Raw genomic sequence first — 13,297 nt, 5'->3', positions numbered from 1 at the left:
CTTCAATAGGAGTAAAGCACATGCTTAATTGTTTTCCTGCATTGGAATTATTTATGAATCAGGGCTTTAACTGGCAAATATTTGTACTCCTGAATTCTTTCTACAACCCATGCCTCACCCTTTACCCCAAAAATATGGTACATTTTTCATTGTAAAAATAATTTACAGAAAGGAAAAGTTAATAACATATGCTATATTGCACTTTTAGACAACTGGTTCTCTCTTTTGTTTTCAATTCCATCCGGCAATCAGTTAATATTAAATTAATATCATGATTATTTAAATCCATAAAGCTATACCTTGGACTAAACTGTTATATCAAAGACCGAGGTGTTTTCAGGAAATAAAGCTGAAGGAACTGAGAAACAGTCTTTGCGGCTGGTATATAGCTTGAAAATTTTATAAGTATCTATTGATCGTACTTGTACTGGCCCCATCACTGTAGTAATTGATCACTTCACAACCATTAATGAATGTATCCTCACAATGTACCTGTAAGGCAGGGAGGTACTTGCCTCTATTATATAGATGGGGAATCGAGATGTGATCGACTCATATAGATGGGGAATTGACTTGCCCACAGTCACATAGAAAATCTATGATAGGGCAAAGAATAGAACCTGGGTTGCCTGAGTTCCAGTCAAATATGCTAACCACAAAACCTGCATACCTATCAAAGCAAAATGACTATAGCAACTATCAAAATGCAGTGATTATGTAAGTCGTGCTCTGATTGGGTAATAAAAGCTATCAACCATTCAGAGTTAAGGGGTTTGCATACGGTATGATTATTGAGAAATAAAAGCACTGTGATTATGCAAATCAGAACTCAGCCAATCAGACTGACGGATGCAAGTGAGAAAAATGTGTACATTTACACATCAATAACTATATAGTATCCCGGAGCACCAGTTAATATTATTTTTGTTATTTGTATTACAGTTGTGCCCAGAAGCCCCAATCGATATTATAGAATTGTTTTATTTTTGGAATCTGTTACGAATGTTGACTCTTGCAGTCATTACATTTTGGACAGACACCAATTAGGATCTGAGTTGATTTTTTTATTTCCTACTAGTGCAAACATTTAAGTTAACAAAAATTAAAAATAAATAAACCCACAGATATTATGCATCCAATTAAATATAAATAACAGAATTACAATATTTAGCAGGTACACAGTGCTTAATATTTTCAAAGGACTTCACTGAAATTAGTTAATGAATGCATGAACACTAATTAAGGCATAATTTCTCTTACCAGTTTAAGTTCACTCTAAGGCCCATTCTCACATTCCTTGCACACCCAGAATTGCCACTGGCTACAACCGGATGTAAAAGGACTGCAGAATTTGTCTCTTGCTACTTTTATCCAGTTATACACAAACACCTCTGTGTGAGGCACCTCATCAGGATGGTGTTGTGTGTGCAGCTTGCCCATCTGCTGCTACTGTCGTACCCATCACTGAGTAAATAGAGCACTTCAGACTCCAGGGCTGTCCCTGTGTCTTTTGTATAAACACTTCTATTCACTTTAAACCAATTTTAGCAAGCTGCTATAGTGTTCACTGTTAAACAAGCCTTTAAGTTTTGGAAATAATCAAGCTTAGCGTGTGTCAGGAAAATAGTTATACTAGTACAATAATATATCTTTAATTAAAGGAAGAAGTCATTAGGACTTTCCAGTACCTACATGAAAAACATTCAAAACAGATCAGTTCAGCAGCTCTGCCTGTTTGAGAAGTAACTAAGCTTGACATTTTCTGACCTCATTGCTTTCATATCTATCTACACATCAGTCCAGTCTCACTCATATGGAGTGGAGGAAGCCTCGCTCCTCTGTATTAATTTTAAAGACAGTATGTTTCAATAAGACTTTTCTGAAATCAGCCTCATTCAAAGCATACTAAAACACAATTAGATTAGATCAATTAGACAGATACCCCCTTTGTGTGTTTGTCTGATGATACCAACTCAGATGTCACAATGTCGTATGTTGCTCAAAATTATCTTACTTACAGTATATGTGAATACTATATAAGTAGCATGTGTTTTAATATTAACATTATATGAGATCCTTTATTGACTCATGCATAACAGTTATAAAATGCCATGTTTATACATAGTCCTTGGCAGAATTTGATTTTTTTAAAATAATTTCAAAAGATAATATTGATGTTTATTTTTAAGCTTTTTTATTTTTATCAATTTAAATGTTCACAGTTGTGCAAAATTATAGGTTTTAAGTCTTTTTAACAGTTTTACCTATTTAAATTTTCACAGTTGTGGGAAATTTTGGAGGAATGTCAGACAATAGGGTGGCCAAACAATGGGGGGAATCAGAAAAATAAGTATGTAATGATAGTGGATGTTGCGATTTAAAACGTTAACGCTTTCTAACCCTTAAAACACAGTCAACAGCACTCGTAAAACTATACAAAGAGCCTTAACTTGCACTCTAAGACGTTCTCAAGCAGCACTTTTCTTACCTTTTCACGCCACTGAGACACACTGAACCAGTGGTTCTCAACCTACCTAGCACTGTGGGCCGCACATGCAGCTCGCGGTGTGTTACCTGGGCCACAGCCACGCTGTGTAGATCCTGTTTGGCCCCAGCATGTCCAAGAACCACTCACTGCACTAGACTAACGGGAGAGCTTTGCACAGGGGACGAAGCGGGGTTTGCTTTGCGGGGGAACAAAGAGTCGCTGTCTCACCTCAAGGGGGGCTGCGGGCCTGTGCGACACCTTGCAACCCCCCGAAGTGGGGGCGGGCCACGGGCGCGTCCTATTGCCATAGGTTACACCAGGACACCCCCCTGGCGCGTGGGGACGGACAGACAGACAGACAGACAGAGACAGACCCAAGCTGGGAGGAGAGGAAAAGCCTCCCTGACAGACAGAGACATGGTAAATCGCTGCCTCCCCCTCAGGTTTGTCTCTCTGCGGCTCCCTCAGGCAGGGGCCGGGGGGCAGCGGGAGACCCGGGCCTGGCCGCCAGCAGCAGCAGCAGCGCTCCCCGCCAGGTGCGCGCGCCTGCGCCCGACGCCCCCTCCAGCCCGGCCCCGGCTCTTTCTGCCACGTCCTTCCTGGCTTGGCTCGGCTCGGCTCGGCTCCGCCCCGGGCCGGCGGTAGCGGCGGTGGTGGGCCGGTGGCGGGCTGAGTGAGTGAGTCAGAGCGAGGCTGCGGCGGCGGCCATGGCCTTCACCCTGTACTCGCTGCTCCAGGCCGCGCTGCTTTTCGTCAACGCCATCGCCGTGCTGCACGAGGACCGCTTCCTCCGCAACGGTGAGGGGCCCCCGCCGCCCGGCCCGGCTCGGCCCGCCCTCCACTCGCGGCCCTGGGGTCAGAGCTGCTTTCCCACCCCGCTGCCCGTGTGGAGCCCAGGGGCCGCTGCTTCCCGCCCCCCCTTCTCCCCTCGCTGGCGGGCGCCTCCCTGGGCTGATCCCGTGAGGCTGGCGCCGCTGCCCGGGCCGGTGATCCGCTCCTCCTCCCTCAGGCAGGGGGCATCTCTGCCCCTAACGGGCCCCAAGCGGGGAGCTGCGGGGCAGGGCCTGGCCTGGCCTCTCCTGGCTATGATTTGTGTGGGGTGAGGGGGCAGGAAAGTGCCCATCGGAGTTGGAGGTTCCCTGGCCGACTGGCAGGGTTCACCCGCCCTGAAGACACTAAAGGCAAGACCTGGAAGACATTGGCCCTCCTGGAGGGCAGGGCCCTGGTGTGCTGACCTGCTCTCCATGCTGGGAAGTGCCATTGTATGATAGTAGGCAGGGTAGCTGTAGCCCTCTCAGTCCCCAGGGAGTCTAGAGACAAGGTGGGTAAGGGAATATCTTTGGCCCAATCAAAGATACCATCTCACCCGCCTTGTCTCTGGCTGCATTATAGTGTGTGTTAACTAGTGCTGTGTCTCAGACTGGATCCAACTCTCAGCGGAAGTCTAGACTAGGAAAACATTTGATGTTTAAAAACATGTTAGCGGCCATGCTCTGAGTCATTAGTGTAGACAGGGTTGAACACTTTTACATGGTTATGGTTGATTTTAGGGAAGGAATAACAGGTTTTTGAACAGGATCTATTCTTGCCTAGATGGGGCCAGGATGTAAATAAGGCCTGTTGTGTGTAAAGTTGTCAACTGGTAGGCCTGTGACTTGCTAACACGATTTTAAACACAGCAGACCTTGTCTACAATGAATGCTAAATTGCATATAAACGTGTGTTTAAAAAAAATAAGCCCTAATGGTAAATCATGTTAAGGAAACCTCCACTACAAATGGAAAACCAAGACTAGTCCTCCCAGTTAAGGGATTTTATGCCTTCCGCATTTGCCAATACTTAGCCCCCCTTGTTGAACAAAATATTCCTGATAAATATTTTGACATCCTGCAATATGAAAGCTTCAAGTTATTTGAAATTAAGGCATGCAAGCAATAAAAACATCTTGATACGTTTTATAGATTTTAAAAGGGAATTGATATATAAAAGGTCTGGGAGCAGTGGTTCTCAAACTACTTACCATTGTGGGCTGCATCCAATACTACCTGTATGACCCTGAGGATGTCATACAGGCCACAGTTGTGTGCTGATTGGGCTACAGGTTGAGAACCACTGGTCTGGGAGGCATCACGAATCTAAGCATGTTGAACTTGGTAGCAACTTCAGAGATATTACAACTTTGTATTTGGTCATGTGATTGTATTAGTGATACAGTGACTGGAATGTATACAGGAGACTTTTAGCCAAATAAGATTGAGTTGGTCTCTTTTATTAAATGATCACTATGATTGAAGTATCCAGAAAACTAGGTAGTTTTGTTTGACTCCAGGAATTATCAAATTAAATGGTATCTTTTGCTAAGATAAATTCTGAGTTTTCTGAGGTGCTGTATAAAATACATTTTTAACATGAATGTTTTGTACAATAAACTTATATATTTGATCTCCCAATTTCTCACGCAATCCAAAGCGTGGAATCTTGAAATCTGTGGGAGTTCTCTGTGAAGGGGATTTATAGGATTGACATAATTCCTTGTAATTATCTGGCAGTGGGCAGTATTACAGGTAAATAATATGAAATGTAGCCTTTGTTCTTTCAAACTATTGATGTATCGAAGCATGTATTTCTTATCGTGTTCCGTATAATAAAAGTGTATAACTGTTAGGAAGAATCCATTGTTAGTAGTTCTCAACCTTTGTGTGTTGGAGTTGCACCTGGCCCTTAGTGTGCCTGATATCGTTGTTTTTGTCCATTTTCACTCCCTCCCTCTTGTCTATTTTTTCTATTCCTTCTTGTCTCTTCTCTTATATTTCATTTTGCAATTTTGTGTCCATTTTTCTTTTTATCCCTAGTATCTTGCTCCCAGATCTCTTCTCCATTTTTCTGTCTCTTTTTCATCTTTGTCTCTCTGCAAAGCCCCCATTTTCAGTCTCTAAATTGCAATTTAGATTTATACTGTACTACAAAAAAGAGCATCTATCCCAAGCTCTGAGCACCCTTGACAAACTTTTACTATACATCTCATAAAATAGACTCCAGGAATTTGTCTGGTACAGCATTTCCCTGTGATGGGCCAAACAGGGATTACTGGCAGGTTTGGTGGTTTCCCTTTTCTGCTCTTCCCCAGTTGGATTTATGCAGGGGACAGAATCGGTTGGGACCACTTTGTGCTCTGCTGGGAGCAGGGAACAGGCATTCTAAGTAGGTGGTTGAGAAAAGAAGCCAGGCATAGCAATTTTCAGACTAGATCAGACCAGTTGTCTGTCTAGTGCAGTATCTTGACTGCGATAGTGAACAGTACCAGATTAGTGAACCTTCTTATAAAGGAAGCCTCTTGTGGATAATTATGTGATTACCAGCCCCTATGGGGAAAGTTTCTTCCAAACCCCTATCAGTCTTTGGTTTAAATACTGAAGCATATTCCTTAGTAAGAAAAAAGTCCTATCCTTTCTAATTTAACAGTGGATGTTCTCATCTATATAGATATCTAATCCTTAAAAAATAAATGAATAACTCTTGCTAAGATGAAAAGTTCCAGAAGGGTAGCCATGTTATTCTATATATAGCAAAAACAACGAAAGTCCTGTAGCACCTTAAAGACTAACAAATTTCTGCAGACATAAGCTTTTGTGGGCTGCAACCCACTTCGTCAGAGGCATGAAATGGAAATCACAGATAGGAGGTATATATACACATCCAAGGGTAAGAAACAATAATGGGGAGGGCAAGTGCTAACAAAGTCAATTCAGTTAGAGTAGATGAGGCCAATTCACAACCCTTGATTAGTAGGTGAGAATGTGTGAACAGTGACAATTACTTCTTGTAGTGAGATTATCATTCCAAGTCCCTATTCAGACCCAGTCTGATTGTGTCAAGTTTGCATATGAGTTCAGCAAGAAACTGCAGAGCTGGAAGTCTGTTTTTGAAGCTTTTTTGTAGAAGTATAGCAACTTTCAAGTCAGCTACAGAGTATCCTGGGAGATTGAAGTGCTCTCCTACTGGTTTATGGATGTCACCATTTTTTATGTCCGATTTGTGTCCATTTATTCTTTTGCGTTGTGACAGTCCGGTTTGGCCAATGTACATGGCAGAGGGGCATTGGTTGCACATGATGGCATATATTACATTAGTAGATGTGCAGGTGAATGAGCTCCTGATCATGTGGCTGATGCGGTTAGGACCTGTAATGGTGTCACTAGAGTTGATGTTCGGGCAGAGTTGGCAACGGGGAACACAGGAACAAATCTACACAGAGACACCTCCTGGACCCATGGGAAAGAGTCCCTCCATAAAACATTCTTAAAACTACAATACCCACCTGGAGAGGTGAAGAAACAAATTAACAGAGCCAGACGGGTACCCAGAAGTCACCTACTACAGGGCAGACCCAACAAAGAAAACAGAACACCACTAGCCATCACCTACAGCTGGCCATCACCTACACCTACAGCTAAAATCTCTCCAACACATCATTAAGGATCTACAACCTATCCTAGCAGATGTTCCCTCAGTTGCTCAAGCCGTGGGAGGCAGGCCTATCCTTGCCTACAGACAGCCCCCCAACCTGAAGCAAATACTCACCAGCAACCATACAACAAGAACACTAACCCAAGAACCTATCCCTGCAACAAACCCCGTTGCCAACTCTGGGTTCTACAGGTTGTGCTGTGTATTTTTAAATCCTTTTATAAATTTTAAATGTATTACTTTTTAATTTTATATTGCATGAAATGGTAAATCTGAACACCCAATTTGCTTTTTGCAATTCATTTATGCAATACTTTATACAATTAATTGTTTTGTGTACTTTACACTTTTATTTGTCTCCTTTGCAAAGTAAAGAGACCCATTCTTTTCAAACTTTGTTCATATGGAAATATTTCATACCTCAGCCACACGTCACCTGTCTCTAAACCCCCTCTATTTCTAATATATCTTTTTTTTGTTTGTGAGTGACTGAAAACAGTATTCCAGGTCACGGTATACCATTTATTTATATAATGGTATTGTAATATTTTCAGTATTTGTTTTCTGTTGCATTCTTTATAGGTTCTAACTCCTTGTTTGTTTTTTAAATACTACTGCACATTAAGCAGTTGTAAAAACAATCGTTTTTATTGTTATCCCCAATGTGTTTTTCCTGAGTGGCTCGTTGATTTAGAATCCAACAATATATAGGAGTAGTTCAAATTATTCCTTCCAATGGGCACTGCCTTGCATTTATCAAAATGTAATGTAATTTGTCTGTGCATTTGTCTAACTTTAAGTCCTTCGTGGATATTTGTAGTCCTGACTAACTTATTCTTGTCTTCTGAAAATTTGGCTGTCTTGCTATTTGCCCTTTTCTCCAGTTCGTTAATAAAGATATTTAAAAAAATACTAGTCCTACTGTGTAACCTTGCAAACAAACCTCCTCTTTGTTTTCTATCTCCTAGCCATTTGAGTCCTTGATGGGACTTCATCTCTTACCCCATCATTACTCAGTTTCCTCAATAGCCTCTTGTGAGGTTTGTCCAAAGGGTTTTTTTTGAAGTCCAAATACATTGTCAATCATTTCTCTTTATCCATTTCTGAGATGCTCTGTGAATTGTAGTAAGTTAAATAGGCATGCTTTTCCTCTACTATGATGTTTATTTAGGGGTTTTAAAATTCTGTTTCCACTTATCGTTTCAACAGGTTTACCTGGCCTTGAAGTAAGGCTTACTGGTCTGAAATCTGATTTCATCATAATGTTAGGACTTTACTAGTGGCTGAAATAAATCTTTTTGCATGATAGATAACTTTTTAATATTGCTAATATTGCGATTTTCAATACTGTTTAACCATGTTTGTGTTATACAGTTGGCTGGGGAACAGACCAAGGGATTGGCGGATTCGGAGAAGAACCAGGAATTAAAGCACAGTTAATGAACCTTATTCGATCTGTACGAACAGTTATGAGGGGTAAGATGAAAATAACAGTTTAGTTAGGTACTTACTGTGTTTTTAATGAACCTGTCCCAAGCATCATAATGAGGACTTTTGCCCCCTTAATACAGGCTTTATTTGACCCTTTTTCCATCTGTATCATCATACCTCACCAAATGGTTATCATTTTTACTCACTATTTTCAATCTATTCTCTCCCATCCCTTCCTTAAGCTACTTGATGAAAAATGCATTAATCATCCTTCTGATTGACTCTTAAGAGGGAAGGCGCAGGTCACATGATTAATGGCCATATGTGGCACCCAAGGCTTGATATAGCAGAAAATACCCACTGCCTTCCAAGCCATGTAGGCCTGTAATGTTGGCTCTGCAGCAAGCCATCCTATCCATATGAATGCTCAGCAGCCTATCATAGAAGCAATTCCACCCCACCCCCCACCCTTCCCATGCCCCAAAACACAAAAAACCCTACAGCTCCATGATGGAAAGCTGTGGAACTGCCTCAGGGAAAGGAATGCATATGTCACTTTCTACCTTCCTTCCTTCCTAAAGTGTGACTGTAGGGCCATCCAACTGCTCTGCATTGTGATAGCTGGAATTATTGGATCCTCATCCCTGTATATAAAACTAATAAAAAGGGGTGTGGTCAGAGGAGCCCTAAGTACTCTCAAACTACAAGAACATCCCACCAGGAGCTGGATTCTTCCTTTCTTCCTCCTCCTCCCCTTCACCTTCTCTCTCTCCAATTCTCTTCTCACCTTCCTCAAATCTGTTTTGGAAATGAGGCTTTGGGAATCAGGGGATAATAGGTAATGAAAAGGGCTCTGTGACTGACTTCACCTCTTTCAGTGATTTTTCAGTCATCGGGAAAAGAAACTGCCTGGCTGTCCGTGTCCTGAGTTTTGCGTAAACAACGTATATGGCAACAAGATGACATCAGTTAGTTCCTGGAAAGAGGGCAATTATAGAATTCTGGCTTAGAAAGGGGATACTTCTCAGAATAGAAAGTAGCCTATATCACTAGATTACAAAAGACCTGCAAAGTTTTTGAAGGCCAGTATCCATGGAGATTGTGGAGATAGAATACTGATATTCTAGAATAGTAGCAGAGAGGGTTAGCAATTCATCACTGACCTGACTCTCAATTCTTACTTAAAGCATCATAAATCAATTGATTCACATACAAAGTGTGAGCAGTGAATGAAATCACAATAATTTCTAGCAGCCTTAAACGTAAGTTGGGCATGGATGGCTCAGGAGTATGTTAATGAAAATACAGGGCTCCTTCACTTCTAGTTTATTGATACATGCCCAGTCCATGTTGATAGTAGCTAGAGGTTAGCATCTGATGGCTGTTAGGCAGCCTACGTGAAATAAATTCTGGTCCATTTCCCAGTAGATAGGTATCTACTTCACAAAAACCACTGTTACAGCTCTTTTGGGAATCTCAGCAGAGAGGCCAAGGACTAAAAAGGCAGTGGGGACTGAGTTTACCCTCAGCTGTAGAAGTGCTCCCTCTTGCTTAGGGTTGAGGTGCCTAGATACTGCAGTATCAGGATGCTTGTACTGCTGCTTTCTATTTTGTTCTTTGTATCTTGGGCTGTTGGCTCCAGAGCATTTCACAAACCCTGAATTTGCATAACCCAGTTAAAGTTTAAAAAAGTAATAACTGTAACTCCCGGTTTAATGAGTATTTTCCAAGCTCAGTGATCATATGCCATTCTGTGTCCGTCCAATGTAAAAAAGAGAATTTCCATAATATTCTGTTTTTTCTTCACAGTGCCATTAATAGCAGTGAACTCGATTACAATTGTGTTGCTCTTGCTATTTGGTTGAAGACCATCTGTTGAAAATGAGCTTTTGAACATCTGAAGTGGAAAGGCTGCCAACTACCCCACTATGAGTTTATTGGGATCCAATACGGCTTAGCTGTCAAACTTGACATTCAACTGAAAATAATAAAGACACAATTTCTATTTATCTTAGTTCTTAATGTTCACTTGCAGTTTTATTACATAAGATAATGTTATCAATGCAACAGTGCTGTAAATACATTGGACTGCAACAAGTTCTACTGCTGATCGTTAATAGTGCTGTTACAGAGTGTATTGTAACGTACTGTAATGATTATTAAAAGGGTGCAGTTTTGTAAATGTCTTGTCACTCAGGGATGGATTTCCTTCCAGTACGCTTAGGGTTTTTTTATTTAAAAATAAACTGTAGACTTTTCAGTTTCATAGTTATTACCACGACATTATTAAATAGACACTTACTTTGGCTATTAAGATGTGTTACACATTCGGAAATAGATAGTGTGTGTGTGTGTGGGGGGGGGGGGTGAAATCTTTGGTCTGTTGAAGTCGGGGGAGTTTGTGGTCAGGATTTCTCCCATGGTAGATGATATTTTCTCAAACCAATGACAATTTAAGCTAATGGCAAACAAAGTGTTTTGAAAATACATGCAATAGCTGTGCAAAATCTAAAAACTGTACGTACCTAAGGTTAGTAAACCTAGTAACTGAGTGTTAAAATTTAGATTAGCAAATGAAGTGCTCACTAGTATTTGTTATTGTTTTGTCAAGGACTTCTTAAAGTATTTGCTAAACTTATGTGTAGTAAGTAGTATGTCTGCAGTGGTAATCTATAGCAGTGTTTGTATTCTAAACTGTTTTGGATAATATTTGAGGAAAATACAGCACCCTTTTTTTTTCAAATGCAGTTTAGTTTATTTAAAAAAAAAACCCCCCACACAATAGCAACAAACCTTCAGCCTCAATTATGTTACATCTCTGTTTTATTTTTTAAATTACTGTCTTATTCAAAGTGAAACCCTGCAGTCCTTACTCAGGCAAAATTCCTAATTCTGTATAGATCTTGCCTACATTAAGACTGCAGGATCAGACCCAATGTTATGTAGTAAGTTTGAATTGAAGAAGACTGATCCTTGGTACCATTTTGGAAAAGCCAAGCTTTTGTTGTTTACCTTTTCCCATTTGCTAGAATGTGATACAAATTCTTTTAGCTTATTTTTAAGTGGGGGACAAAAAGAAAACTGGAGAAACCTGGTAGTTATATTATTGTTTCAGAACAGTTTAATTTTAGTTTCTCCTCTTCCTCTGTCATTGACTCAACATAAAATATTTTTTTATACAAGGAGAAGTCTGTAAAACAATATGTGAATGAGTTTTGTAATCTTCAGTTGCAGGATCTTACAGAAGCGGAGTTTATTTCGTAGGAAAAGAGATTTTTTGTTTTTTAGTGAACATTTGTAAATAAATTTGCATTTCTAAATTAAGCACTCTCTCTTTCATAACTCACTCTCCATAAAGTGGAAGGATCTCAAACCACAACTTTGTGTAGCCTATTTCACGTACTGAAAATATATATATATATTTATAGACCATCTTCCATCCTGAAGGTTCATAAAGCACTTGCTTCTATCACCACTGAAATACAGTTTCCTCTGTGTGGGAGGGCAGTAGCTAATCCATTGCCAACCTGCTGCATGACAGTAAGGGAATGGAATTTTTGGCCAGAGTGGAAACATTTCCTACAGGTATATCTGGGAAATTCCAGAGTTGGGAGGATATCGTTTTTAAGAGATCAACTGCTGAGACTTTAAAAAAAAATTTATTACACAAGTGTATCAAGGAGATTTTTTTATTATTTAAAGTTTGACCAAAGTACACTAATTTTATACAACTATCTTCCTTCACTAATGTAAACTAGATGACACTGGAGCATGACAACAATGCAAATCTCACTACATAACACTACCACTGTGTCAGCTGTGGCTACTGCTTTTGCTAACCAGAACAAGGAGGTCATGCAGAGATGGTCATTTCAAATGTATATTTGCAACACTAGTGGATCTTAATGTAGAGGTAAGTCCTATTTTGGCCCTGCACAAGTTCCAGGCGATTTAAATGCTGCTGCTTGTAAAGGAGAGGGGGAGGGAACTGCCCCAACCCCCAGAAAAGTTCTTAATGCTTCACATTCAAGGCATAGTTTCCAGCATGAGACTAAACATTAACCTGAAAGTAGGTGATTAGATATCCTACAATGAAAAGTAGCCACACCTTTACTTTCATGTTTTTAATAGGAAGCTAACTTCATTCTTATGTACCTGAACTTGTGACAGTGGATTCAACAGTGAAGTTGAATCTGGCTCTTTGAGCTTGATTTTTAAAAAAAAAAATACAGCATTTTTTCCTTCAGCTTCAGACAGTTTCCTGATAAGAAACTGATCTTCGTGAAATTTCATATGTATTTTCCTAGAATAGAGCTTTTCTGAAAAGTTAGGGAGTTTTGAGAATTCTGTTTTAAGTGTACAAAGAGCAATGTTTAAGCTATCAACATATACATTCATAAACACAGACCTGCTGCTAAGTACAGACGGATGCTACAGCAACTGTTGGATTAAGCCAAAAATGGGGGAGTGGCTCATTTGGCGGCTGTGAGATAAGGAAATGATTCAGGATGGGAGGATGTAGATGGAGCAGTGGTGGATTGGGAGGGATAAGGACTTGTGTGCACATGAGTTCCAGTCTGTTAATTGAGGGGCTTTGGGGATGTGGTGCAGACAAACAAGGTGGTATGGAGGAAACTGTAGTGTACTTAGGATATAAAAGGGGGTAGCAGGGTACTGGGAAGCATAAGGAGTTATGGAAAAAAGAGACACGGAAGCTGTGTTAAGTCAATGTTGAGTTATAAACTTTTGAAAGAACAACCATAACATTTTGTTCAGAGTTACTAACAGCCTCCATTCCTGAGGTTCGTAATAGAGGATCTCCTGTAACAATATGTAATATGGAAAAGGTTGTTATAAAGGCTGGCTTGGCCATGTCATCAGGCTATCTGGTGACAGAAGCACAAGGATACA

General features: G+C 40.5%; 1 protein-coding gene across 1 annotated transcript; it reads left to right on the top strand.

Annotated features, from left to right (window-relative positions):
- Positions 1 to 3,020: 3,020 nt before the first annotated feature.
- Positions 3,021 to 10,656, top strand: IER3IP1 (immediate early response 3 interacting protein 1). Its single transcript, XM_067545385.1, has 3 exons — positions 3,021 to 3,286; positions 8,330 to 8,431; positions 10,196 to 10,656. Exons 1-3 carry the CDS (start codon positions 3,196 to 3,198, stop codon positions 10,249 to 10,251), a joined length of 249 nt encoding a protein of 82 aa, XP_067401486.1. The 5' UTR covers positions 3,021 to 3,195; the 3' UTR covers positions 10,252 to 10,656.
- The last annotated feature ends 2,641 nt before the right edge of the window (positions 10,657 to 13,297 follow it).

This window comes from Emydura macquarii, unplaced genomic scaffold, assembly GCF_026122565.2.
Source record: "Emydura macquarii macquarii isolate MOO-44397 ecotype Brisbane River unplaced genomic scaffold, CSIRO-AGI_Emac_v2 contig_1045, whole genome shotgun sequence".
Taxonomy (NCBI): domain Eukaryota; kingdom Metazoa; phylum Chordata; order Testudines; family Chelidae; genus Emydura; species Emydura macquarii.
Note: the sequence above shows the minus strand (reverse complement) of the source record. Positions and strands in the feature narration are given on the sequence as shown.

Bases quoted from the DNA above. Each gene is read 5' to 3' on its own strand.
- IER3IP1 (XM_067545385.1), top strand. From the start codon at position 3,196: ATGGCCTTCACCCTGTACTCGCTGCTCCAGGCCGCGCTGCTTTTCGTC. The intron at 3,287-8,329 runs GTGAGGGGCCCC...TGTGTTATACAG, and splicing joins GGACCGCTTCCTCCGCAACG to TTGGCTGGGGAACAGACCAA. The intron at 8,432-10,195 runs GTAAGATGAAAA...TTTTCTTCACAG, and splicing joins TGTACGAACAGTTATGAGGG to TGCCATTAATAGCAGTGAAC.